This window comes from Molothrus ater, chromosome 2, assembly GCF_012460135.2.
Source record: "Molothrus ater isolate BHLD 08-10-18 breed brown headed cowbird chromosome 2, BPBGC_Mater_1.1, whole genome shotgun sequence".
Lineage (NCBI taxonomy): Eukaryota > Metazoa > Chordata > Aves > Passeriformes > Icteridae > Molothrus > Molothrus ater.
Window position 1 is genome coordinate 89312854 of NC_050479.2, and position 27668 is coordinate 89340521.

Below are 27668 nucleotides of genomic sequence, written 5' to 3' on the forward strand. Positions count from 1 at the left end.
AGATGCTCAGAATTTCTGACAGAGATGTGCAGTATCTCTGGAACATGCAAAGCAAAGAAGCAAAAGCCCCTCTGTAACTACCTGGATGAACAACCACAAGATGAAGGGTAAGGAGAAAAATTTTCTTCATATGTTTGTAGATATAATGTACATCTGGAATCTGGAATCTGGAAAATGGATTTTTAAAAGAAGAGATAGTTTTTCATTTAAGTAAATAACTGAATCAGGAAGGAGAAAGTGGCTGTGTAAAGAAGGTGAGGTCAAACCTAAAAATATTTGTTAAAATTAAATAAATATAAAACATATATAAATAAAAGTCTTCAACCAGGAAAATGATAGTGAAGAGCAGAGCAGAGGACAGGAGCATAATGAATATGAGACTACAGGAACTGCCACACCTCGTTTGAAGGCAAAACATACATTTATGTGATGAAGTCAAGAAAACAATCTAGGACCTGAATTTGAATGGATTTTTTAATACCATAATAATTTTTATTCCTAAGAATGCAACAAGGAGTTACAGAGTTTCACAAAATAACAGGCACTGTTCAGATAAACTTCACCTGATCTGTGGTCTCTCAGTTTTGGGAGTTGGAGGTCCATCAAAAAATTCCTTCCCTCAACCCAGACTTAGGATACATGTCAGCAGGTCACTTGCCCTTTCACCCCTTAAAAATTATCTTCTGCCCCATGTTACTGTATAGCACCAGTTTGGAACTTCCAGAGTCTTTCTCAAGGAAATCCTTCTATCCAGAAAACCTCTGGTTTTGGCAGCACATCCCAACTCCTTTCATTCCTGTGCCCTTTCACCTGTCTCCTCTTGCCCCTCCTCACACCACCTACAAAGAGGCAGGTCTCTCTATCCAAACCCATTACCTTTTCTGGTTCCTGTCTTCTCTTGTCATGAGTTTTTTTGCCCTGCTCTGACATTTCTGATTTCCACGATGCCTTCATTTCATTTCCACTTTTCCAGTGAGAGGAAACACTGCAAGACACATCAGCCTGGAGTGTGTGGAGTATTGCTCTTGCACTTCACAGGACTTGAGGACAGCACAAACAAGATCAAAGTCATGAAGATCCAGAGTGTGGGGGCTGGACTGAGAGCAACCTCAATGCTCTGCTGGAATTGGATCCCCTTTTCCAGTTCAGACCCTGCCAAAACAATAGACTATTTTGAAAGACACCACATGATCAGTTTCTTCTAATCAAATTACTCAAGCTGAGATTTAACCAAAGTTTTCTTTGCCAAATTACAGACTCAAACCAGCAGCTAAGGACTTGCTGAACCCAAACCAAAGCCTCTCACCTTTTAAATAAGCCAGCATTGTGCTCACCAAGACACACAGTGCAGGAAAATTCAGTTCCCTCCAGCTCCTAAATCTTCTGCTGACTCTGCTAATGGCAGGACCACCAACACTGAGCTAGCTTGGCATGACCCTGAGATTAGTAAAACTGCATCTGACACCAGCCCACAGCTCTCCACCCCTGGTAAGGCTGGGATGAAGTGAGAAGCAGCTCCCTGCTGACATTGGCCAGGTGAGTATGCAGAAATGCAAGGGTGATCTTCCCGTCCCTGTACAGCTTTGCCTCTCCCAGATCAGGTTGACCAGACTAACCTGAAGATTTTGGCTGTGGATTTTCAGCTTTGACTGGATATGCTGAAGGTTACTTAATCAAATTTACAGTTTTTCAGAAATACACCTATATATTCACAGGAGCAAATATGTCTCTCTATGAATGGACACTCTGTGTCTCTCCAGCATGCCCTGTAGGGAAGAAGGGAAATGAGCCAGAAGGGAAATGATCCAGTCTCCTGGATGTTCTATGCACACCCTGGCTGATCCCACAAGGTAAGGGTTGCAATATTCCTAACTCTGACCTCAACAATCGTATTTCCAAAGGTTGCATCCCCCTGAAGTCTGACTCAGGCATTCCCTGTGGAGGGAATAAGCAGAATCCATTTTAATAAGGCTGGAACTGAAGTTGTGCCATCTCCAGGAGCAGGGAGTGGCAAGAACAAAATCTTCTGGAACTGACAGAAGGCAGCCAGGAGCAGAATGGCAGCGGTGCTGGTGACACTGGCACTAAAAGTAAAATGAGCCAAATTCACACCTAACATAGGCCAAAATTTCAGGGCAGCCACAGCACTTTACAGCAGCTAAAGTGGCTGATCATGTGAGAGATTGTTCACAGGCTGAAATTTTTCATCGCCTCCTGCCAGCCTTGAACACTGACTTACTCTGAGACCTTATTATTTAAGCAATCTTTTTTTCCACCCTCCCCAAATTATCCATAAAAGTAAGTGGCTCCATTTTCAAGCACCCAGCATAGATTCTGGCACCCAATTTTTGGACATGCATTTGCAGATATTGTGGTCTGCAGCTACAGTTGGGTGCTCAGCATCCTTCAAAATCAGATACATGGTAAGTGAAGAATGAGTCCCTGATGTAGAGACCTAGGAATTCTAGGTCTCTTAGGTATTCCTAGAGACCTAGGAAGTTAGGAATTCTGGCTGTATGTTTTCACATCTGTCAACTTTGCTGGGTGAAACAAGGAGATAATATTGGGCAGCTCATGTTATGGAATGTTTTGAAGACATGTGAGTTTTTGTAAGCAGCTTTAAAGGATGGACAGTTTGTTTTTGTGCAGTGGCTTAAGCCTCAGGATGAAGGATCAGAGTGGTTCTAACTGCTCCTGGCCCAGCTTAGGTTTCCTGTGCTCATTTCCTTCCATTTCCTCTTTATAAACCTGGGATGCTACTTGTGTTTTCTGCAGGATACCTGTGCAGAGAAGTTAATTTTCGTGTCTAAAGCATTGTGAGACTTCCCAGAAAGGATCTCTAGGGGCAGAAAATAGAGTAGCATAAAAGAAAAGAAGAAAAAAGAAAAAGAGAAAAAGAGAAAAAGAAAAAGAAAAAGAAAAAGAAAAAGAAAAAGAAAAAGAAAAAGAAAAAGAAAAAGAAAAAGAAAAAGAAAAAAGAAGTGCTGCTTTTCCTGTTCCTGGGACCATTCCACTGTCCTCACAGCTCAGACTGTATGCCCCTGAGGGTGTGTGTCTGGAGATGAAAACATCCTCATATGGTTAAAAATCTCACAGGGACCACTTAAGCTGCAAGTGTAGGCAAGGCTGAGCTGTACTTAGGGTGGTTTGGGTCACCATGCAATTCATGCCTTTGGTTACCAAGCACTCAGCTCAGGTGCATCAGAAACCTCTCTGGATAAGAGAGGGCTCCTTCTTGCATGGCCACCTCATCCCACATCTGCAGTGAGGTCAAGAATGGCAAGGGCAGCACATATCCTCCATCTGCCTGAGCCAGCTTGCACCTGGCCAGCACAGGTGAGAAGAGCAGTGCTCCAGGCCAGCAAATATCCCAGCTCCCAGCAAGGTTCTCCTGCCTGAGACAGAGGGATGAAAGACAGACCTCAGTCCTGAGCTCACACTTCTGGCTAAGAACTTAAAAAAGAAAGGGGGTGAGTCAGCACCCTGTGGCTGTGCAGTGGCTGGAAACTGTCCTAAGCTGACAAATTTACAGCTGTTTCAGAGGAATCTCACCCACCATCACATCCATGGCATTTCTGACTAGCACCACTGGAATGGTTTCAAGCAGTATAATGAGACAGACACTGCTGGTAACATGTCTGTTCCCTCTCATCCGTTGCCTCAGCAAGCCCATTCTGGTTTTGGTTATTGTATTTATGAAAAGATAAACCAAATCCTAACCAGTCTTCTGCTCTGTAAAAAAAGATTCTATGCTCCAGACCATTCAACTGAAGCAAACATTATCCATACAGTTACTGAATGGGTTACTGAGTTACTTTTCTTTTATAGAAAAGAATATTATTTCTTTGACATCCTGTTTTCAGTTGCTTACAATTAGAATCTGTAAAACTGAGTTGGTAAGGTGTTCTGAAAATGACTTCAAATATTCTTTAATGGCTTTAATGAATTTTCAGATAAAACACAGAAAGTTGTTACTTTAAAATATAAAAAGTCAATTGAGTCTCTGAAATTATTTGCCACTTGGTTACTTCTAACAAAGAACAAGTTTGCTTGCTTTGGTTTCGTTTGAATGCTCCCATGAGCTCAGCCTTAGGCTTGCACTCAACTAGGTATGCTTGCCTTAGGGTCCTAAATGATGGTCTGTGGCTGCACAGTGAATTCCCAAGTTGTCACTGGAGTTTTAATTAATTCATGTAATTTTGGGGTGTCCTTTTCTTCTGCCCACGTCTCAGAGCAGGTTAGCAGTCCCTAGGTCTGCCAGGCAGGAGGGCACCTACTTGTGCTCCGAGAACTTGGCTTTTCAGACAAAACTAAGGTGTCTCAGATCTATTTGAGCTAAGTACATTAACTGCTCTTGCTTATCTCAGGCACATGGTAAAGGAGCAGCAGCCTACCTTCAAGGATGTAAAAATGCTGTTTTCAAATAAGATCCTCATTGCTTTCTTCAGGATGTTGTATTAAACCAGGAACAGAAAACCGAAAGCATGTGAAGTTAGTATGCAGTGGTCGAAGCTTTAAAAAATTAATGTAGGGGAAAAAAATGCAGAGGTTTCAAATGCAGCTGGGGAGAAGCCAATTTTGTATGTCCAAAGAAGAGCTGGAAGCAACAATCTTTACACCTGAATCCCCAAATCTTCATCTCAGAGCCCTGAAGGGAGCATGGCAGAGGGGAAGTAAGTTGTTCAGACTCTGTGCTTGAAAGTAGAGACCAAAGTCTTTCGAGTCTGCTCCTGAGACTCGCTCATGCCCGTCAGCAGCACGGGGTCTGTCCTGTGCTCCGCCTGGTAGAAGGGACAATTCCTCAGGTGCTCCGACATGCTCGGGACATCGCTGCGCTGCCAGTTGTGAACTCTGGAGAACAGGCTGCTGAACTGCCAGATCTAATGCAAGAGAGGGGATAGGAATTGGGAAGAGAAAATGAGGACTTTAAATGTCTGTCTATGCTTACAATGGGTGTGCATTACTCACTCTGGACACTGCAATGAACGTCTGATGGTGCAGGGCTGGCATAGCAAGTGAAAATGGGTCTGTATTGTTGTGTACTTCATACTTGCTGGTTTTGCTGCTTTAGTTATCACCTGCCATTTTTAATGGGGATGGTAGTACTTAAATATCAGGAATTCTTAGTTCTCAGTGCCTAGAAATGGTGCACATGCAAATGGGTTACCCAAGATGAGCTTGGGTGGGGACTTTCAGAAAATGTCTAGTTATACCTTCATCCTTTTGTTAGATGTACTGCACCCTACAGCCCTGGGCCCTGACAACAAACCCCTGTGCAAATTCACAACCTCATGAACCTTCCCCACATCTGCATATTTATATGCAGCTTTTCTTGTCATCCCCATGTTTTATCTGAAGAGAACTCATGACTCTTTTTCCTAGTGTCACAGTCACTTGCCTTTTTGCGAGCTCTCCAAGAAGTACCACCATGGGAATATCTTTTTTTCTCCCACACAAGCAGAACCATTCCCCTCTCTTGAAGAAGAGTGGCACATATGTCCCTCATGAGCACTGACACTTGTGATAGCTGAGATAAACTGAAGCTGTCCAGGAATCCTGCAATGTACTTGAGCACTTCCACTGGGAGGCTGCTCAGCAAGTCCTTGCTTCTCCCTCGACTATCCACTATGAAATTGCACTTGCCCGGTTCAGCAAGAAGGGTGTCCACCTCTGGCTTAATAGCAAATGTCTTGAGAGGCTTGCTGTAAATAACCTTGGCCTTAAGTCCCTCGGGGCGGAAGTGATTTTGGACAAAAGGACATCCCAAGTAGGCCAGTGGGCAGCGATGCTGGAACCATCCATCCAGGCACGACTGGATATCAGCGTGCACATTCTTGAAGTGGAATGGGAACTCATCCCTCCTAAAGAAATGACTGCAAGTGAATGTGAAAGCTGAACTGCTTTTGTTGTGTCTTCTGGTTACACATTCAGTGTAGAGCTCCATGTGCAGTTCTGGTGGGCTGTTTTCATCCAGAATATCTGCTAGAACTGCGCTGGAGGAGAAGGGCTCCAAAGGAAAGCTGTATGTCTGTGTTGCAAAATCCACAAAGAGTCCATCAATACCTCTTGCTTCAGAGATCTCATGGCCTTTCAGCTCTTTCTCCAGAGCACACAGCAGTGTGGCTTCAACTATATTTGTCTTAGGTAGTTCTTCTATGTTTATTCCCAGTTCTGAGGTATCCACTGACTTGTCTGAAGTTGGCATCTTGTGGCCCAGTGCATCTCCTAGTCGTGCTCTTTTGCCACAATAACTAACTGGCACTTTGAAGGTGTAGACAGTCTTCACCTCCTGGGCTTCCAAGTTCCCATAGACAAAATCTTTTTCTCTGGGAGTGCAAGCAGCCATCTGGCCAAAGCGGATGAGCATTCCCCCGTGATGGACCAGATACATGTTGTAATCCGCTACACCGACTTCCTTCTTCAGCCTTTCCAGGACCCCTTCTTGCCAGGGAGCCAGTCCATTCAGTTCTCTACTTGGTGTTACTTGTTCAGACTTTTGGCCCTTTCCCTCTTCTGCACCATCAGGTCCTTCCTTTGCCTTCTCTGTGGAGCTGGCAGCACGGGAGGCTGCTGCTGTTTTCTTGGAAGCCTCCTCTGTCTTTTGTCCTGTGCTGGTTGCTGAGCCTGTTACCTGGCAAGCCAGAAGCTCTTTGCTGAAAATGTTCTCCCATGTTTTGTAACTCCCCAGATCCATTCCCTCTTTGTCCTTTGCCAAATCTTCCCGCTCACGTTGGCTGAGCTCAGACTGGTCATTGCCCTCTTGGGAACCACAGGCAGCTCCTCCCACAGCACCTGCTTCCCCACCCATGGCTTGATCCATTAGTTCTTCCAGTTCATCCTTTTTCCTCCACTCTGGAAATAATTCAGCTACTTTCAAAGCCCTGAAAAGTATCTTCTGGTCTCTGAGTGCCAAAGCTGTGTCCAGACATTCTTCATTCAAGGTCTCTTTCATAATATTCTTGTGCAGTGTTGTATCTGAATCCACGTTTGGCCAACGGTTCCACTCCATTGAGCAGCAGACAACACTGGCTGGACAGACCTGGAGGTGCTTCCCCAGCTTGAAGCGGGCCATGGAGAAAGGGCAGCCATAGGCTGAGTTGAGGCAGGACACCTGCTCCAAGGGGCAGAGCAATTTGTGCTCCTCCTCCTTGCACATGTGGAAGGTGGCCCCGCAATGGAGGCGGCAGCTGATCACCATGCAGGACACGGAGATCTCAATGGGTGCGCGGCAGTGCCGGCTGAAACATCGCTCACAGTGCCTGTGTTGCCCAGGGGGAGCTTTCTGGGCCTGGTGCTGTGTGTGGCAAAGACAAGGAGACAAGAGTTACTGTCTGAAGGAACGAGGAGGGCCACAGACCCTCCATGCCCATAGCTGGTTTCCACACATGAGGTGTTAACATGCACTTCTGGTGGGAATGAGGCTGTGAGAAAGTGACTGCCAGCTCCATGCAGTCACATATCACCTCTGAGCCCCACAGTACAGCCTGGCCTGGTAGAGCACAGACACAGACAAGGTCTTTACTCCTTAGCTCAGGCAGCCAGGGTATGAGCTGTTTTCTGTCCCAGCATTTCACCAGGCTGCTGAAATCAAGACTGCTAGGGGCACAGTGAAGGAGCATCCCACTTCCTCAACACTGAGTAGGAAAAATTATATTCTTTTTTCCTCTCTAGATTTGGCCTAGGCCTCTTCTCATCTCCCCACAAAGACATGACTGTTGCACAGTGAACCTCCCTTTGCTCTAACCACCAAGGTCAAGAGTGAGGATTATCTTCAGGATTATTCCAGTGTGGAAAACAGCCTGGGTAAGAGCTAGTTTCCTTGGCCTTCTTTACTCTGCTTTCCTGATTTACCCTCACACTCCAATTGTTAGCTTACAGAACTAGAGGCTGCTCAGTCACTACTTCCCTGGATACCTTCAAATGGTATCAGTAACTTGGCCCATAGAAGACCTGCTGCAAGTAGAAACATCCCAGCTTTTGACTTCCTGCTCCTTACTATAGGAGCTGCATTCCACCTGGTTCTGGAATCACTGTGAATCTTTGTTGAAAGAAAAAGCTAACGATAAGGAAGAACACGAGTTTTGTTTTTAAACAGGACCCAGGGTGCTTTTCTTTTTTATGTGAAAATAGGAAAAAAATTTTGACAGATTTTCCCCCCCTGCCATTTCATGCAGTAAGAACTATCATAGCCCCAGTAGACTCTCACTTGGCTCTGAGAAAAGACAGGAATTGGTAGTAAAATAATTTAGACTTTGTATTATTTTTCTTAGGTTAAAGAAAACAAGTTCAAGAAAAGTAGTGTTTACCTAGATGCTTTTCTTTTGCAAACCCAGGGTTAAGTGACCTAGCTGTGGGGAGAGGTGTGCTGCAGAGGAAGTGGGCTGAGGCTGAGGGAAAGAGATTCTATGTGAAGAACTTCCTCTGTCTTTCTTGAAGGTGTTCTCTTAACTTCATATCTTTCACACCTTTACACCCTAGCAGTGGAAGCCATGAACAACACTGGAGAAGGAAAGACGTCTGGGAAAGGCAATGCTTGTGGGTCTCTGCACTAAATACCAACACTCACATTTGGAAATTTGATGTGCATTAATTGCTCAACACAACTTTGTTCTTTTGCAATTTCCAGTGCTGATCAATACCTACTTACACCTCCTAATGAATCAACCCCATTCCTTCTTGGCCCTGCAGAGTAAAGGAACGCACACCCTTGGTGGTCCCTTTACTCAGAGACAAACTTGAACTCAAGTATAAGGTACCACCACCTTTGCAAGGAAAGAGCTCAAGACAGCAATGCAGAAAATAAACCCTTCCCTTTATAACATCCCTGCCTTGCCTTAGGAAATGCTGGCTTCTGCACAGAGGTGACACCAGGGTGCTAGCCAGGGTGGCCTCAGCCACACCAAGCCCTTAAATACATGTGGTTTGGGGTGGCACCTGTCCTGCTTTCGGCTGCTTAGTTACATCTACTTTTATGCAGTTCAGAGAAGCAGGAGATACAGATGGATTTATTTCACACTGGCGGCATCCTTGCTGCTCTCATTCTTGTAGCATTTTGCTGCAAATATAATCTCTAAAAATAGTCCCAGCCATGACTTGCATAAGGTCAGAGGAAGGCTGGGTACATTACACTGCAATAAAAACATGACTGTGTGAACAATACTTTCCACTGCAAAAGTAACTCTTGGGGAGAAATAGTTGATAAAAACCCCCCCTACATTAGAGGCATAGGCCTTCTTGTTCTCCAAAACACAGAAAGGACTGATGGCAAAGTTTCTGCAGAGAAACTTGCTTTCACATTGCTGTGTGCTGAAATGAACCCCGTCCAAATCATGTGTAGAGAAGGAAAAGACATGCTTTGTTTATGAAAAGTGACCATATCACAGCATTCAGATGCAGAATCAGTCTTCCTCATTATTCAGGCATTTTTTAGTTTAGTTTACCTCATCTCTAACTTGTATATGCTGTTCTTTTCAGACAAAAGATATCTATTTCTCTGTTCTCATTGTCAAATCTGTGAACATAGAGGACAGGAAGAAGGGACAGAGAGTTTCTTTCTGATATTTATCAGGGTTTGAATGCTTCTTCTATTCTGACATGCCAGTAATCAGGAGCTCTGTATTTTAATTGATAATTTAGTTGGCTAAGGTTTAGTTGATGGTATTATTGCAAGTACACAAATTATAAACTCAAATCACTCAGCAGAAAGTTTACAAATTTTGCCTCAGTAGGTTTGATACGTAACATCCAGAGGCAGGTGACACATAGATAAGTCAGGTGACAAAACATTTCTCTAAACTTGTACACTTCTTGATTCCCTGCAACTTGCAAAATTTCTCCAGGTCTGGGTTAGGAAACAAAAAAAACCAAACAAACCAGAAATGATTACTTCAATCATGTTCAAGCTACTGTGTAAGAAAAGAATGTCCACTTTGGTACATATTTTTAGACCATAATGACAGCAAATCAAGTAAGGTTTAAAAATATACAGCTGCTATTTTAACTGCAGCTATGTCTGTGTCTGGAGTGGGCCAGTTCAGTGATAATAACTTACAGTTTATAAACCAATTAAAATTTATTTTCAGGAGACATTTAATTAATTTGCAGTCAATGAGCCAAAATAATACAAGTATTTTCTCATTTGGTATGTGATTGACCATTTGACATACTAAGGTCATATATTGTACCTGAGCTCTTTGCACAGAATCAAGAGATACCTCCCAGTTTGAAGAAACATCAAAGAGGGCCACCAGAATCCCAGATAATGAACCTAAAGAGTGCCTCAGAGATGAGATTGCAAATGAACACAAAACAATTTCTAAATTTTACATCATGATAACAAGCTCCTAAAAAAATCTCACGAAAGTTCACATCCAAATACTGGAGCCAAGAATGTTGAAGTTATATATAATGTTACACCAGAAGGAATGTGAATACTTTTGGTGAAGTCTATAGGGCAGATAGGCAATGTTCTCTATTTCTTTTAATCCTTGTTCCCCAATATATAGCGTTTATCTCATCTTTATTATACTGAAATCTTGAGGGGAATTGTCTTACCATATAGGAATTTTCATGTCAGTATATTTACTATCTTAGATCTGATCGTGTTCACAATAATGAATTTATCTTTACAATACTAGAGAAGCACTTGAGGTTGAAAAATACTATTGCTTCTATTTGGCAGATGTAGAAATAAAGTTTAGAAAGATAAAAAGATATAGAATTAAAGATGGTATTTTATACAAATATGTAAATGCCAGACAAAAATGCCAAGCATAGAGATGCTCAGGTTCTTATGTTTCACTTGCAGTTGCATGCCTCCTGCACAAAAACTTTGGCAGAGCCAGCTGTAGAATCACATTTTCTAGGACACCAAGTAAGTCTTCTTTAACTAGTGATTTTCTTTTCCTTTCATGCACTGCTCTTCCTCAATCACTACTTGCTTAACAACCTTGTCAAGAAATCAGGCTTGGGTCTCCTTTTGCTAAATAGATATTTATATTTCTTAGAGGTGAGGACAAAATCACTATGCCATTGGAAACCATAATGCACTGCATTTGTACATGAATCCTAGGAGCCCAAGTTTTCTTAAGTCCTCTCCTTAGACACAAAATAAAAAGCAAATCCAAGAATGCCACCTGGAATCGTGGGGACCTCTAAATAAGTCAAACTCGACACCTCAACACCCACAGCAGGGTCAGCTACAGCTTGGGTGACCCCCTTGGCACTCAGCACAGTGGGTCACTGTCCTTGATGGCACTCCTGCTCTGCAGTTGCCATTTCAGACTGACCTTGTACAATACTCACTGCCAGCCAAGCTTTAAATGAGGCAGTGAGTATGGCACGGCTCACGGCAGGTGGAAAGGGAGAATTAAAGGTGTAGATGAAATCTTCAGCAATAAGACTAATAGTGAGCATAAACAAGATCTGCTTTTGAGGTGATCTTGAACAAGTTCACATGGATTTTACAGGGGCACTTTGATTCCAGAGCAATCCTGGTGAACTTCAAATCCTTAGCATAAGACATGAGGAGGAGTAAGATTTTCTGTGAAACAACTGACTTGTTGGATAAGCCCAACAATGGAAGGATGAAGCTGTGACAATTAGGGAGCTACTGCCTGTATTTCCTTCTGGGTATCATCTGGATGAGGCTGTGGTGTTTCATGGCAATAAACACTATTTCAGAGTTGCTGAACAAGTTGGAATTGCTTTGTACTGAAAAAATAAATCCACAGTATAGTGCAGCAGTTGGGCAAGGACTTCAATTCATGTTCTTTGCCTATCTTCTGGAGCATGCCTGTTGCTTAGGTTCTTAGAACAGCACATCAGCTTCTCCTCAGCTCCCTACACCTGACATGCAGGACCACGGAGATCAAGAGAAGCTGTTGCACCATCAGGCCTCCCCCTTGCCTGGAAAATCTGTGCTGCACACAGGCAGTAAAGTGGCACCAAAATTTGCTTGTGCAATTTCTGTATGGTGAAATGCACTAAAGCTGTTACAGGAGGAGCAGGGAGACTTCAGAGCAGTGAGGCACAGGTAACACAGGGCACTGCTGGTGGGAACCCTGCACTGCATTCCCCACTAAAACACCTGGATCAGCAATGTTTCTTGCTCCTCCCTACCTGGTGCAATGTAGCCATAGCTCATCTGAGAGAATCCCACCCAAAAATTCCAGGTGCTGAAATGGTCCCCTGGGCTGGTGGCATAGTGCAGGATAGCTCAGCACCAGCATCATGTGCTGGGCTTGCTGGGGAGTCCTGTGGGAGACAGGCATATCAGCAGGCTGTGACATGGAGCTGCTCTGCTGCTCCTCAGAACTGGCAGGGGTCCCTGTGCTGTCCTTGGTAGACACAGTCAAGCAAAATTTCACTTTGCATTGGTAACTAGGAAATGGGTTTGGTCTTGGTTTGAGTTCAACAGGTGCTTTAAAAGAATAGGTCCAGTTTGGCTGCAGTTTAAGGAAAAAAAAAAAAAAGGAGGGTAATGGTCCAAACCATGTTTTTTTTCTCTTTGGGCTCGGGTTCTATTTTATGCTCTGGTAACAATCTCATTAACATACTTTTCTGAAAGGTGCCCAGTATAAAGAAACTCAGAGCTACTGGTTAAGATCTAAGTCATAAAATAAAAATAAAAGAGATTAATGAATAAAAATTGCTAAGCAGTCTACATAGTGACTAAATAGTACAGTAGTACCTTTAACTCTTGCAATTCTTACTCCATCATTCATTCAGTCTAGATTTCCAACATAAAGTTTGCAGTCTCAATCTACAAAACTCATTTAATTTTAAGTATAAGCACTTTTGCCATAAGATTGCTCTTGCCTTTCCTCTGACCCTTACTGTATGTTCTTGTATTCTGAGTTTCCTGAAAATAACAGAAATTGAATTTTTGATTTATCATCTGATCTGCTGCTGAAGCTCCCATCTTACAATCATTTTAGTTTTTTTAAAATCCTGCATGCAGTGCTGCAAACTACAGCTAATTCACTGAATATATTATGGAGGGTTTTTTTTTTTAGAGTAGTATGTCACAGAAGTGCTCACAGTTACCAGCTGCCTCTGTTTTAGAGTGTCATTTAAGACATCTCATGATTATTCTATTTCATCTTAATTACTAAGGCTGTTTTGAAGATGTCTTGATTTTTATAGCTTGCTATAGTAACCATTACATTCCATCAAGGTTTGTCCAAAAAAACCTCCAACTCTATTTACAAAGCCTTACCTTGATCATAGAGCCCCTGTGCACGTACCAAACACTTCTCTCCTGGTTGTGCTCAGCTGGGCTGAAGCGAGGTGGGTGAGGGAGAACTGCACACAAAGAAAGAGAAGAGAACAGAAGGACACGGAGCAAGCCCAGGCAGAAACATCAAGTAGTTTTGGGATGTTAAAAATAAAACCTGTGCATGTGACCACGTAGCTCAGCTTACAGAGCTGTCTCCTCCACTGTATTTGTTAACTCTGTCACTCCTGGAGTGATACTTTGCAGACAAGTGGAGAGGCAGAACCAATAGCAGTCTGTGTCCCCTGCATGAGAGGAAAAGATCAAACCCCTTCCCCAGCCCTGTATCAGCTTCCTGCTGCTCTCTGATGGAGGTTTGCCCTTGACAACTTAACTCCTCTTGGTGCTCACACCAGTTTGTGGTTTCTGCAGTTGGAATTGTCACCCAGTTCCCATTGTCACTGGATGCAGCAGCTGGCACAGACAGCAGTGGTGGTTTTCTGATCTGTCCAGACAGGGTGGACACAAGGAGAGGAAAGTGGGAATGGCCCAGACTTGAGCAGCTGGGCAAAGGTGCCTGCCCTCCTTCTAGGGACCCCCAGGAGACTCCCAGGCTTCAATCTCTCCACTGCACAGTGAAAAAGTCCCACCAGCCACCAAGAGTAAGCCCGAGGGTAGAGCTCCCAGCACCACCCTTCCTCAGCCAAACCTGGCAAAGCAAAGGAGAGCAGTGGAGCTTTACTGCAGGCATGGACCCATCAAAGCATTTCACAGTGACTCCCATGGTGAGCACTTCATACTGATGGTGAGTATGGACAGGTCCTCCATGCCAGGGAGGTTCAGGGGTGCAGATGGGGCAGGTGCTGCTCCTCCCTGGTGGGTGCTCACCCCATGTGGCTGCAGACATCCCTTGTGACCCTGCTGCTGTTTGCTGCTACCTCTCACCGCCTCAGAAACACAGAACAACCCTTTTGGCTGTGGTGGCCTTGAGATCCTAAATCATGATGAACTTGATACTTTGCCTTATCTTTCTCTTTCCCATCTGTGAGTCCTCAGTGACTCTCATGGCTTGAAACATTGCAGGCAACTGTTTTCATTTTTAGGGCTGAACAAAATGTCAGTGGGTGACAACCAAGGCTTGCTGGTGCCAATTGCAACTTAGTAGAGCTAAATATGGTCAGCAGTCTGGCTCCGTGGCCTTTTTTAGAAAGGGCTGCATTATCGTGATACCATTTTCTGGCATCCCATTGCACTGGGGAAAACAAGAGCCAGGGGTATTTTGCCTAAACTCAAATTTAACCCAATCACAGCATGATGGCTGATCTGTTTACTCTGTCCACTTCCACTCTTCCTCCCGCAGCTCAGGGTCATTTGTCAGCCTTCACTGTTGTTGTCATCTTTTCAGGCTGTGTTTAAAAACATGCTGAGGGTGTGCCTCGCTTTTGCATGAAGAAAAATTCTGCTCAAAATTGTGTATTGGTTTAAGAGTAAATTCCCTCCAGCTGAATTAACTCAGATTACAAAAACTCTCAGGGCTTCAGAAGTTGTTGTCAGAAATGAAGCTACCTTCTGTCTTAATTTTACCTGCACCTGATGTCAGCCTGGTCTCAGGTATCTCTGCTTTCAGACAGCTGGAACTCTGGTGGTGCTTTTTGCTGTTTCCATGCCTTGCTCTGTGACCACACAGACCCAGACAGCCTAGACCTGCCTCTCTCTCTGGTAGGCTACCTCACAGCCTCACCCCACACAAGTTTTGCAAATCCTTGCCTGCAGGTGATGACTGTGATCCAAAAAGGAGTCATCTGTGGTGACTGTTAGGTAGGTTATCACAAGACATGGAGAATGAACATAGTTATCCTGACTGAAAATATGTACTTGGTGGGGAGAAGGGAGCAGAAGAGCAGAGAGACAGGAAACAGGAATTCATCCTTGTACCTGCATTGCATTAGCTCCGTTGCACCTGAAACCAGACTTTCATCAAAACCAGGAGAACCTGAAGATCTCTGCTGCCACCCATAACTGTGCTAATTTGATTCAAGGTATATCAGGAATGCCAGCCAATACTGTAACCAGACCTCCTGCTGCATTACAGATGTGCTTAGGTAGGGTACAAGAAACGTGAAATCCCTGAAAGAAAAGCAGAACTGGTGTTTTGGTGGTGTGTTTCTTTTTTTTTTTTTTTTTTTGGGCAAATGCTTTGGGAGAAAGCTGTTGCCTGTCTGCTTTAATCTATCTTATCTCAATTCAATGGGTAGAAATGCTGTGCTTCGATATGAAGCTCCGTGAAATACACCAGTGTGTGTATGTACACAAATATATGTATCTATTGATGTGGCAAAATGATCTGAGATCTGGTAGCCTGAGAGAGGTGAGGCTGCTGCAGCCCCATGCCCATGTCCAAGCAATAGCCAGACAGAGTTTGTATTCCCTACAGGCATGTGCACAAATTCACACATGCACCAATTAAGCAAATGCATATGGACACAGATTACACATCCATCCACACAGAGCCCTCCCACTCAGCACTGGCAGCCTCATCCCACTCTCTGCTACGGCTGAGCGGGACAGAGGTGCCCTAGTGAGCCTCTGTGTATTTACAGAAGTATTTACACACGTGTACAGGGTGTCTCCTTCCAACAGCTGGGCTCAGGCAGTGCCCAGTGGCTGCCCCTCAATCCCGGCCTCTCCAGCCCCCAGCAGCAGCTCCCTGTGGTGCTCTGACCACGAGTTCCTCACGCAGGGCAAAGTGCAAAAGGAGTTTAATGAGAAGACCCGACAGGCTGCACTGATCAGGTGCAGGACGTGGACAAATCATCACAAACCATTGACACATGACTGGCCCTTTTTATTCCTGTATGCTATATTTGTTTCTCTGTGTGACCTAGATCACCCCTGGTTCCTGCCCTAATCATTCCCTAATGAGTCCCGTGCAATCCCCAAATGCTCTTCCCCTGCATCTTGTCCTGTGTCCCACACTTCTGAAGACAGCTACACCCCTAATCCTAAAGGTGCTCAGGGGCTGAGGCTCCTGGGATGGGGCTGGACAGGGTGTTCCTTTCTCTTGAGTCCTTAATTTGGGTTCCCACCCGCCACTGTGCTCCTGTGCCCCTCGAAATGGGCCTGGAAGCAGCCTGGCGGGTGCTGCTTGGGCTCCCCCTCCTGCCATCGTCACCCTGTGCTCCTCTGAGGGTGTGCGGGCCCGCTGGTGCCACACAATCTCATGTACGTGTCTGTCGCACCGTACACCGTGGCTGACCAGGAGCCTGTCCGGCCCGCGGCCGCCGCTGTGTCCGAGGCGGCCGCGGCATCGCCCGTGGCACAGCGAAATGGCTCCGCTGCTTGCCGCACCCGCAGTGACGCGGTCTGCGGTGGCACCGAGGCCACCGCTAGGGGACCTGCATTAATTAAAGTGGAACCATCAGCCCGCTGCACTATCCTGGGCCGTAACAGCCCCGGGAACATCCCTGCCCCTTTCAGCGCTTCAGCTCCCTGGCGGCGGCGCGGAGGGCGGCGCGTTGGGGCCTAACACCGCGGTGACATTGGCGGCTGCTGCGCCATAGCCACCGCCACCTCCGTGTCCCAGCACACGACACTCCCGGGCGGCCGCCGCCACCGCCCCTCAGGCGGGGAAGGGACGGGGCGCCTCCTCCCCTCTCCCCAAACCCTCCCGGGCACGGCGCCACCGCCCGTCGCACTACAACTCCCGGCGTGCTCCGTGGCGGGAGAGGCGCGCCCGCGCGGGGGCGCGCGCTGCTTGCCGGGAGCCGTAGTCTTTCCTTCGGGGCCGCGCCGTCCTGAGGAGGGCGCCGCCGCCGCCGGCCGGCCTCGCCGGAAGGGCTCTTCCTCCCAGAGGGCGCCGCGGCGCGCCCCGCGCGTGCGCAGTGCCGCTGCCAGCCAGCGCCGGGCAGGCAGGGAGGGAAGGAGGGAGGCAGGGAGGGAGCGGCGCTCGCGCGCCTCGGGCCCGAGAGGAGACAGCGCGGTGCCGCGCCGGGCCGGCAGCAGGTACGGGGGCGGGGGGGAGGCCTGTTACCTCGGCTCCGGCGGAGCGAGCGTGACGGCAGCCGGGCGGTGCGCGGGGCCGCGTCCCCGCGGGAGGAGGGACCGGGCGGGGATCGGCTGCCGGCGGCTCGGGTTGTGGCGGGGGGGGAGGGGAGGCCCGGGCCGGGGGTGCCGCGCGCGGCGGGAGCCCTCTCGCGAACCCCCGGCCCGGGCGCGCGCGCGCGTGCAACAGGCGCGCGGGGGCCGCGCGCGGGGCGGGGCCGGGCCGGGGCTGGGGCCGGCGCGGCGGGAGCGGCGCGCGCGTGGGCCGGACGGGACCGGGACCGGACCCGGACCCGCAGCTGGCGGGGGAACTGGGGAGAGGCGGGCCGGTGCTGCTCTGCCCGGGGACAGGCTCCTCGTGGCTGGAGGGACTCTCTTTGGCTTCCAAAGCGCCGGCTTCGGAAGTGACCGTGGTGGGCTGCGCGGAGTCGGACAACTCCGTGCCGCGGGGACGGGATGGCCCCGGTGCCGCTGCTCCCACCGCGGGACGGGCTGCGAGTAGAGGCAGGGCATCGGCTGGACGAGAGGACATCGTCGTAAGCTGAGCCAGGGGAGGTTTAGCTTGGACATCAGGAGGAATCTCTTCAGGAGAAACGTGGTTAAGCATTGGAATGGGCTGCTCAAGGAGATGGTGGAGTCACCGTCCCTGGAGGTCTTTGAGGAAGGACTGGATGTGGCACTGAGTGCCGTTGTCTGTTTAGCATGGTGGTGTTGGGTCACAGTTGGACTCGGTGATCTGAGAGGTCTTTTCCAACCTGATCGATTCCGTGGAGGGGAAGGGAAACTTTCTCCTGGATCTTCCAAGCTTTTTTTTTTTTTTTTTCCCATGTGGTGTTAGTTGATTTAAAAAAGCTCTGCCATCTCCCTGCAAATATCACCCCGTAGCCTCGCATTATGTCACCTAAAATGTTATTTCTTTGGCTGCCTGTATACGATGGAAGGTTAGCGCTGGGTGGCCGTTTCCAGTTGTCCTGTTCCAGAGACTTTGTATGCAACAGAAACTTGTCCCATTCATAGTCTCTAAATCTGTGTTGCCCGTAGCGCGGTCTCTGTAACAATGATTTTAAACTTTGCCTCTTGAGGGCGTTTCATGAAAATGAAACACCGGGCTGAAAAGATACGTCATGAGCTGTGAAAATAGCGGGCTGCTGTTTCTGCAGAATTCCCAAATGGTGCTGAATGGTGGTGTTTAATGGTCCCTTTATCCTTTATTCAAGCTGCTGTTCCTCTGGATTTTTTTGTTTGCTGGCGTATTTTCTGCTCTGACTGCTTGATGTTAATGACAGACTTAACAAAGTTGGGATATGTCAATGAGCTGTCAGGAAATGGGATTGCAACTTTATCCTCAGAAGGTCTTTATTTTAATGCTATTTTGGATATACCTCTGGCAGTTAGTAGTTAGCGTAGAATTCCCCCCAGCTGTTAATGAAGCACTGTGTAAATTAATAGATTGTATCAAGCTGATCTTTTGTGTATTTGGCCTTGTTTTTATTGTAACTTCATTGTGTTCTCCTTTCAGTGTTACCACCTGCATTGACATGTGAACTAACTCATTCAAAACAAGTTTTGAAGTTTCTACTTGAGCTGTGGTTGCACCTTTTAATTACCCTTTAGACATACCCATAGGCACAGGGGAAAGGAATCGTAGCTTGAGGCACCCTAACTTTAGATGACACATGAAGTGGAGATTTTTCTCATCATGGATTTTCTTGTCACAGTCTTTCAAACAGATTCAGTGATGCTTCACTTCTGAGAGATGTGACTGTTTTGGGCCCTTGGCATCCCCCACCGACCCCCAACTTCAAAGCAGAGTCTTTGTTACGTCCCATCTCTCACCCTGACACCGTACCAGGGTGTTCACCTCTTGCTGTCAGTGTCCCTGCCATGTGCTGATTTTTTCTGATGTTGTCTTCTCTGTGTTGATGACTTCAGAGCTGGCATGCTCATGTGGTCCTGTATATTCAGCTGAGTGCTGGCTCCTGGAGAAGTCCCAGTTTAGTCCATTTGGAAAGGGAAAGGCAGCCCATGGCAGCAGCACTGGCCCAAGTCACCACGAGAACTAAAAACTCCTACAGTCAGTTGTAGCAGTTTCTGAAAGGTTCTTTATAGAAACTTTTAAGTATAAATGTTTATTTAAGCAGGTTATTTGATAGTCTTATTTCAGCTTCAGTGTTTCTGTACAGTGCTCTTTACTATTTTTTTTATTTTTTTATTTCCTCCCCTTCTGTTGAATAAGCTAATGTTAATAGAATGGTACATTTTATTTTACGGTCCTGTTTTTGCAGGCTTGCTTTAAAATCTTTCTGTTTGTCCCTCCCCTGGGTTGTGAATTTTTTCTTCTGAAGTGTTTCACACGTTATTGAGGGGGCTTAATTTCTGTCTTTAAGAGCACAAAAAGTGTACCTTTAAAGGCAACTAAAAAAGTTCCTAAGTTGCAAAATGTAACTTCTATGGCAAGAGGTTGATGGATGTAAACCAGTGCCTCCCTGAAAAACTGAAATCTAGTTTTTCCAAAATAGCATATAGCACATAAAAAAACCTGAGTGATGTGATTTAGGGCTAGGGGCTTTAATGTTAATTTGCAACATAAGAGAGATAGAAGTGCAGCAGCAAATAGCTTAATTTATTGTGTTTGTTTAAATACTTCTGAAGGCCAAAGGGAATAGTGAGTGAGCCTGGTAGGCTCTGAGCAAGTCAAGAAAAATAAAAGACATTAAAGGAATTACACACTTGATGAAATATTCTGAGTGGCTGAAATATCTGTACTGGAGGTTCTGGAATGATGTAATGGGCAAACAAGTTAGAAAGACCAGACCACCTCTTTCTCAGAGAACAAGTGGAAGCTGAACTGATAGAAAAATTATTCAGCCTCGTACTAAGGGGTGAAAGCATAATGGATGTACTTGTTTAAATAATATAATAATACTAATAAAGAAATGCTGATGTAAATTGCAGAGAATAGAGGCAGCATTATGATAGCAAGTCACTTTTTTTCTACTATGAAGAAAAAAAACCCTCGTCTGTTACAGTTTTTAAAGTCTGTTAAGCAAGTAAGTGGATTAAACTGCTCGGTGTTATTTCCAAGAATAAGTATGGGGTTTTCAAGCCAGCAGTGGAATGCAAGGCCTGTAGAAATATCAGTACTTTTAAATTATTATGGACAAGGTAAAGGGACTGTGGAAAAACAGAAGAGGTAATTTTAAGCTAAACACTCTAAAAACCTCCACTGAATATGAAATCTGTAGACCAGCAGGACTGGAAATGATATTATGCCACCTCCTGAATGTCTTAAATTGCATTAAACATTGTGCAGCCTTTATAATTCATTTTGAGGAGAAAAAGTAGATGTAGTCTAAGACAGGTGTCAGTAAATTTTGTTTCACCAGAATTGATTTATAAAGGATGTTAGTAGCAGGAAGGTATGAAAAAGTGTTAGAAAGTTGTGGTAGACTGCACATCACAGGGTCACTTCTGCTGGTCTCTTCATGTTAGACAGGAATAAATGGAGTTCAGTGACAGAAGAAATCTGGTTTGGAATAACGTGAACACTTTATTGAAGCATAATTATTGCTTAGTGTCATGGGGAGACAGGCGCTAAAGCTCATTGGAACTGAAAGAAATACGACTGTTCTGGGTGTGTGTAGAGTGTTATGGACTCTGGGCTTTCAGAGTGTGACATAAGACAAGATTTAGTCAGTCACCTGCTGCCAACAGCTTCCTTGTGATCCACAGTATTTATTTTCTCTGTTTTTCTGTTTTTGTTGGTAGTTCAGAGTGCTTGTCAGGCTCAGCAGAAGGATTCATATGTTCTGTGATACCAACTGGTTTGACACACACAGATCTTTATTTTATATAAAGTTGAGATTATATATAAGTGATGTGCTGCTTCTAAAACCATAAAACAAATACCCTGTGGCTAAACATCCTGAACATATCTTGAAACAAGGCTTTGTAAGCTATCAAATTTAGTGCTGAGGTAACACTTGAAAGCAAATTCACCTGTTGAATTATGAAAATGGGCAAACAAGCCACCTATTAGTGGATCACAAACTGTAAGTATCTGTAAGTAAAGTCCAGTAGTAATGTTGTGATTAACATTAGGTTGTTGTGGTTTTTGTCTGAAGTAGGGTGAGATTGCATCTTAAAAGACACAGAGATTCTTTGTAGAGCTTCCACATGATCCTTTCTTCAACTGAACTAAGCTTTGAAGTGCCTGTGGGTTTTGGCTTGATGTGGCTGTGTTAGCTCAGTGCTGTGTGACTCCTTCATTGCTGATGTCCAAAGCTAGGATGAAATCAGTAGAATTTTGACTTACTGTTATTTTGTTGGTTTGCACACGTATCTTCCATAGTGCTGAGTCACAGCAAATGATACAATTGTGGCAGGCAGATTTGTCACGGGAAGCATGAGGTAGCTTTGCTTTCAGTGCCTTCTGATATTTCCAACCCTAAACAAAAGCTGCTTGAAACTACAAAGTCAACTTAATTATTAATTTAGTTTATTTTTAACTTAATTTGTTTTAAACTGCCAGAGACGACTTCTTTTCATTGTGTGAAATTCTGAAAGGTGCACTCTTGTTCACTCATAAATAATGTTTAGGGCAAGTTAGGATTTTGGAGATGTGAGGGTGATCTTTTTTTTCTGACAGATGACTGTCAAATGTGGTTTTTCAAGCAGTCCCTCTTTTGGATATGACATTACAGAAAAGATATAGTTGGCCAGCCTATCCTGTGAGTGCAGGGAGCATGTGCTGCAATCTTGATCAAAATTCAAATGTATCTCTTCTTCAAAAGAAAAACAGATTACATTTTCATTTGGCATACAGGAATAATCACTTCTGTAGTTTCATATGGATGGACACATTTACGTGAGGTTATTTTTTTTTTTAATGTCAGTATAATCCTGTGTGGCTGAATAGTTTAATTCCTCATCACTTGCTTCTTTGTGTTATGACTTGTGGGACCTTTTGGTTTCAGTTGATTGTGGACTGTGGGGTCATAGAAATGAAGGTGAGGATTTTTCAATTTAAACAGATTTATTGCACTGTTGTGTCTTTGAACACAGTAAAGGAATTTTGTGTTTTCAACTCAAGTCAGAAAGTCTCAGTTAACAAATTTGAAGATGTTTTCATTTTAAATTGACCTGGCTTTGACAGTCAGTTTTTTTACCTTCTCACTCAAGTTAAAAGCTTTCTGGAACTTTGAAAACTATCTGCTGCCTTGTTAAGTCAAAATGGACCTTTTAAAAATAGAGCTCAAAACATGTTGTAAATATCTTCATGGTAGTAAATGTATGGTGAAGTGCTAAATACACACTATATAATCTTTTATTGCGCATGTTGCCTTCTAAAACTGTTGTCCAATAAACGTTGTAAATGCATTACTTCTTAATCTGTTCAGCAATGTTTCTATAAAAAAGAGAGGATAAAAAAGCACATAATCCTCAAACTTTTAAAAATTAAGTGTCCAGCTCTGTGGCTGTCAGTGGGTTTAACTAGTAATACAGGCTGATGTGCCAGATCAGTTTCTCAGGTAGCACCAATTCTAGGTAATTCTGTTTCTGTTAGTGGTTGGTTTCTTTATGCAACCAGAAATATACTTACTTGTTTTTTATTCCCTATGGTGGTTGGTTTTTTTTTGTAGTGTAAAGAAGATCAGGAGTCTGGCAAGCTGATGTTGGCCTGGTTTTAAGTACATCTCTTAAAAAAAGTATGTACTTTTTTTGTAAGGACAGAAGATCTTTCTGAGTTACCTGGAGATATAATCAGTGTACCCTTCAAGATCAGTAATTTTGCAGAGATACCTCCTTTGATGTGGTAGTTGTTTGTCTTTACTTTAGCCAACTTTTCAGCCCTTTTTTTTTGTTTGTGGATAGGAAAGTCAGGATGAGGTGTGAAATGTGACATTGTGACATCCCTGCACATTTGACAGAGGTGTCTCAACATTGTTCAGATAGCACGCAATGTGTTCTGCCCCTTTTTCTTTGCCTTTGAGCAATGTTAATGTTTGTAATTTTTCTGTAATATCATATTCCATGTTGTGCAATGTTTTTTGTCTTTTAGGTTTTGTATTAATTATTTTAGGGGTATTCTTATTTTTAAGCAAGAACCAATCCAACTTGCCAAGTGGTCTAGAGCTAGAACATGCCAACTTAGCCATAGATTAGGTGGGTTAGTACTTGTTTTGCTATTTCACAGGGTTATAAAAGTGCTAGAACAGAAACAATTGTGAATTAAGGCTTACCAATGGGCAGGGAGAAACCGTAAGAGGACAAGGAAGCCTGCAAAATAAAGCAGATTTGAAAGATATGGAAATGGGCAGCAGTTCCATGAAGAAATCCACTTCTTAATTCAATTTTTTAACAGAAAGTCTCTTAAAGTCTGAACATTTCAAGGCTATACATTCTATTCATGTGTGGCTACCATTCTTATGTTGCATTTGAAGCTCCTTTAATCTTCTGGCTTTTTGGATAGCAGAGGGTGGTGATTCCTTTTCTTCTCCATTGTTCTTGTATGCTGGTTGCCCTAGGACTGTGGATCCCTGCTGTTGGGCTGTTGCAGCTTTCATAAATCACAGAAAATGGAATTCATAGGATTGTTTTGTTTCCTTGTTAGGGCTGGAGCAAAACTTACTTTACAGGTCTTTACAAATACTGTAACTGCTGATTTTATAGAGACTGTGAGACGTGTTTCCCAGTCCTCTTTTACAGCTAGAGAAAGGTAAGCAGAAGTCTTGGAAATTGGCTGTGCTTTGCTTGAACAATAGCTTTTTGTAGTTGAGATGATTAAATATCCTTTCTTGTATATGTCCTGAGCTTTACAAGAGTCTGAGGACAGAGAGAAAGTGAAACCCCTGTCCCTCAGATAGTATGGGTGCTTCTACTGATGGGCATTCCCACAGACCCCTGTAAGCATGGTTTTTCAAACAGTTTTGCATTTGAAGTTGGTACAACCTCATCAAAGTGTTTATCTGGCTGAGCTGGCTTTTGAAAAACAGGAGACAGCAGTGAAGAGAGAAGTCAATCTGTTGATTTCCTTTATTTTTCTTTTTCTCTCACATAACACTGTCAACAGTATAGAGACTTGGTGGATGTGTTTTCATCTCTGTAGGATGATGCCAAATGTAGGATTTTGCTCTAGAAGTTTTTCCAGGGAAATAACATTAATCCCAGGTGATACTTTTATCATTCTATGCCCTGTTTTATTCATGGTTTTATTATGAAGGGTTTTTGTTGTCTGTCCTCTCCAAGAAAGCTGACCATTTACTTCCCCAGGATTTAAATAGTTCTGTTAGCATCCTGACTGGTTGCCTGTGAATTAGCAAAAAGCAAATCAGAAAGACTTTGCAGAATCTACACTTTGTAGGGAAAAAAACCCAGACATATTTGTGGCCAAAATACTGATATACAGATTTTTTTTTTTTTTTTTTTTTTTTGAGAATGTGTTCATGAGGGCAATGAATGACCAAGTTTCAGGTTGGCTTTTTAAATTGGATAGGTTTTCTAGTCTCACATGGAAGAGTGTCAGAAGGTGATGTATCCTGTAATCAGAGCTCAGTGAATTGCTCAAACATCTGTCCAGGCTGTGCTGTAGGTATTTGGCTTGATGTCAAGAAGTGTGATTGTAAGGAAACTTCTCTAGAATCTCATGGCAGAGCCAGTAAACAAACTAAAATCTCCTTGGAAGTAAAGCTTTTGTGCATTTCTTCCCTTGAATAATTCCAGCTCCTCTCACTGCTTGACAGTGCTGTTACTAACACGAGTTGTCCTTTCAGAGCTGATGGTGCCTTTTGTGTCTTTTCCGTGTCTCTCTGGCAGCAATCTAGAGGAGAGACAGCAGTGTGACAGCACAACAGAGCTCCCAAGTCTGCCTCCAGTGACTGCTTTCCTTCTGACAGCCACCTTAGTTAGGAAATGTACTTTCATAATATGGCAAATCATGGGTATTTTGATAATTTTTTACCACACTGTTTCTCTTCAAACTCATATTCTGCCTTAATTTTCAAGTCTTCCCCTTCTGACCTATTCCCATTGTGAGGTAGAATGTCACGTATAGATCTACTCTTCTGAAACACATTTTTTTTCATATTCTTGTCCCTATTTCCAAAGAAGGAAAGTCTGTCTCTAATAGTCTTTAATATCAGGAGTGTATTTGGTAATCTTTTTTAAATTATGTATACGTGGTACATATATGCTATTACATGTGTAAAAAAATGAAATTTATATTTTTATATAAATATATATATATATATAATTATACAGCTCTTGATTTGTAAGGGCTTTATTTTTACATCTCTGTACCTCTGACGTGTGAAATATCCAAGAGTATTAGTCACAAGGTATTCCTTCTGGCAAAGCCCTTAAGTCTAGAGGCAGTGATAGCTGATTTAAGAAGGCAGGGAGTTCATTTTTATTCCTATCTAGATGATTGCTTGGGACAAGGTAGGTCATGGCAGTAAGTGACTCTGTATTTCCCAGTGCTTCAGAGTTTCTTTGACTTGATGAGCAAGGAGAAATGCAGAACTTCTTATTTCCCCTAAAAATGTATGCTTAGAATACATCCACATTCGGTACGGTTCTTGTCTTAATCAGGAAAAGATTTGGGATCATGTTTGCCCTATGGAAATGCAGACATCCCTGAATAGTGGGTTTAATTTTGCTAAAATTTGTGTTATGCAGAAAAATTGAGAAGGAGAAAGTGTCATATAGGGCTTGAGTGGTGTTGCACAAAAGCCCAAGAAATACACCATGAAAATTCCTTACCAGGTCTCCAGAGGTTTTTAGCTGTAGCCAGGAGTATCAAAAATGTGGACAATGCTGTGCTATCTTTAGGAAAGAAAAGATGGGTGGAACATTTCCATGACAACCACCACAGATTTTCTCCAGAAGTAGCGTTAATTTTGACAATGCAGAGAAGATCCAGGGTTTGCTGTTTGCTGCAAGGGTGAACTTGAAGTAACCACTGAAAGATTTTCAGCGAAGTCACACCAAAGCTGCTGAAGACCAGAGAGACAATTTGAAGTTGTTTTGCTTCTGCGGTTTAGTCTGGGGAAAAAGCTACATCCTCAAAAATGGAGGAGGAGATTTTTTATAGCAAACAGTCCTTGGATGACTGTAACAACTAAGATAGAGTTGTTACATTTTTAATCCTAAAAAGCCATTGTGTGCTCACACATTTGAATAGGTCCAAAGATGCTGTCAGTATGTGTGGGCTGGATGGAATCCTTGATACACTCGTTGAATTTTTCACCAGTAGTCAGGAAACCAATAAAAGAATGGTAAAGAAAGAATTGATTTTAAGATACCTTCAGGAAGTAAGAATTACTTCTAGAAAATAACTATGGGTTTAACAGTTATAGAGATTAGACAAACAGGTGTATAAAATAGGTGTGTGGCTTTGTGCTGGCATTTTATTTACTACCAGTGACAGCCTAGCATAAAATAAGGTATTGAACCCATCTCTAGTTGGATTGGTAACTTCTCAGTGATGAAGAGAATTTAATCTTTTCACCTTTAATGAAGAAACTTTCTTCCTAGTCATTTGGTGGTAGGTGTTTGTACTCCCAGATAAAAGACAATATACTATTTTGAAAGGATTTTAAGTGTACAGTTTACTCATGAAATAGAGGAAAGGGTTAGTCAGCCAAGTGAGCTGTCTTGAAAGTCAGAAATAAGCATAGTCAAAACCTGCAGCTACAGCTTGCAGAGGGTATAAGAAAGATAATACCTGTGAAGCTGTTGGGTAGAGGGCTTGCAGTAAAGTCAGAGAAAGAATTCAAGTAAACCCTGTACCTGTATTTTCAATAAGTGAAACAATGGTTAAGGGTACAACAGGAGGGGCTAAGAGAACTCTGAGAGGAAGATGGAAATTATTACCTTAAAGACAGAAGCAAAATTAACTGAAAGAAGATCAGTGTGCGAACGTGGGATGAAGGGGGAAACTACGTTAATAAGCACAGTGAGGAAGAATACACTTAAGGAAACTTACTTATGATGAAGTTGGTTGTGTCATTGATATTTAGAAACATTGGAACATTATATGGAAGCTGCATAATAGAAGTTAAATAAAATTCAGTATCAAGGGTTGAAGATGTTCCCTGTCAAGAATTCAATTTAATTAAGGGCTTTTAGGTATTGAAAGTGAAGGTGTGAAATGACCACAGGAGTTTATCAAAGGAGTTAACAAAGTCCTGAAATCCCAATTAAAGGCAAATATGGTCATATGAGTTGGAGAAGACAGACTTCAGACAAAAATGGAGAATTTTTAATAACACTGTGGAAGGCCCAAGATGTTATCTGGGCTGTAGTGTATGCCTGTGTTTATTCGTGGTCAGGGGCTGAATGACCAGAGTGTCTGCAAAGCCATTTTCATGTTAGGAATGTCCTTCTAGCTCATGGTTGTCCACTTGGTGTT

General features: G+C 43.8%; 2 protein-coding genes across 2 annotated transcripts in view; one reads left to right on the plus strand and one right to left on the minus strand.

The window, feature by feature from the left end:
* Nucleotides 1-456: 456 nt before the first annotated feature.
* On the minus strand, nucleotides 457-17295 carry FBXO40 (F-box protein 40). Its single transcript, XM_036379948.1, has 5 exons — nucleotides 17247-17295; nucleotides 13220-13305; nucleotides 5399-7294; nucleotides 4395-4880; nucleotides 457-1152 (listed from the first exon to the last, which is right to left on the minus strand). The coding sequence occupies exons 2-4, from the start codon at nucleotides 13226-13228 to the stop codon at nucleotides 4683-4685; spliced, it is 2103 nt and encodes a 700-aa protein (XP_036235841.1). The 5' UTR covers nucleotides 13229-13305; nucleotides 17247-17295; the 3' UTR covers nucleotides 457-1152; nucleotides 4395-4682.
* The window catches only part of KPNA1 (karyopherin subunit alpha 1), a 58871-nt gene continuing 48318 nt past the window's right edge, over nucleotides 17116-27668 (plus strand). Inside the window, exon 1 of the mRNA XM_036380166.1 lies at nucleotides 17116-17218. The gene's annotated coding sequence lies outside the window, so the exon portion shown is untranslated. The remainder of the gene's footprint in view (nucleotides 17219-27668) is intronic.

Coding starts and splice junctions, on each gene's coding strand:
- FBXO40 (XM_036379948.1), bottom strand. Junction 4,881..5,398: donor CTTGGAGAGCTCGCAAAAAG/GCAAGTGACTGT, acceptor CTCTTGCATTAG/ATCTGGCAGTTCAGCAGCCT.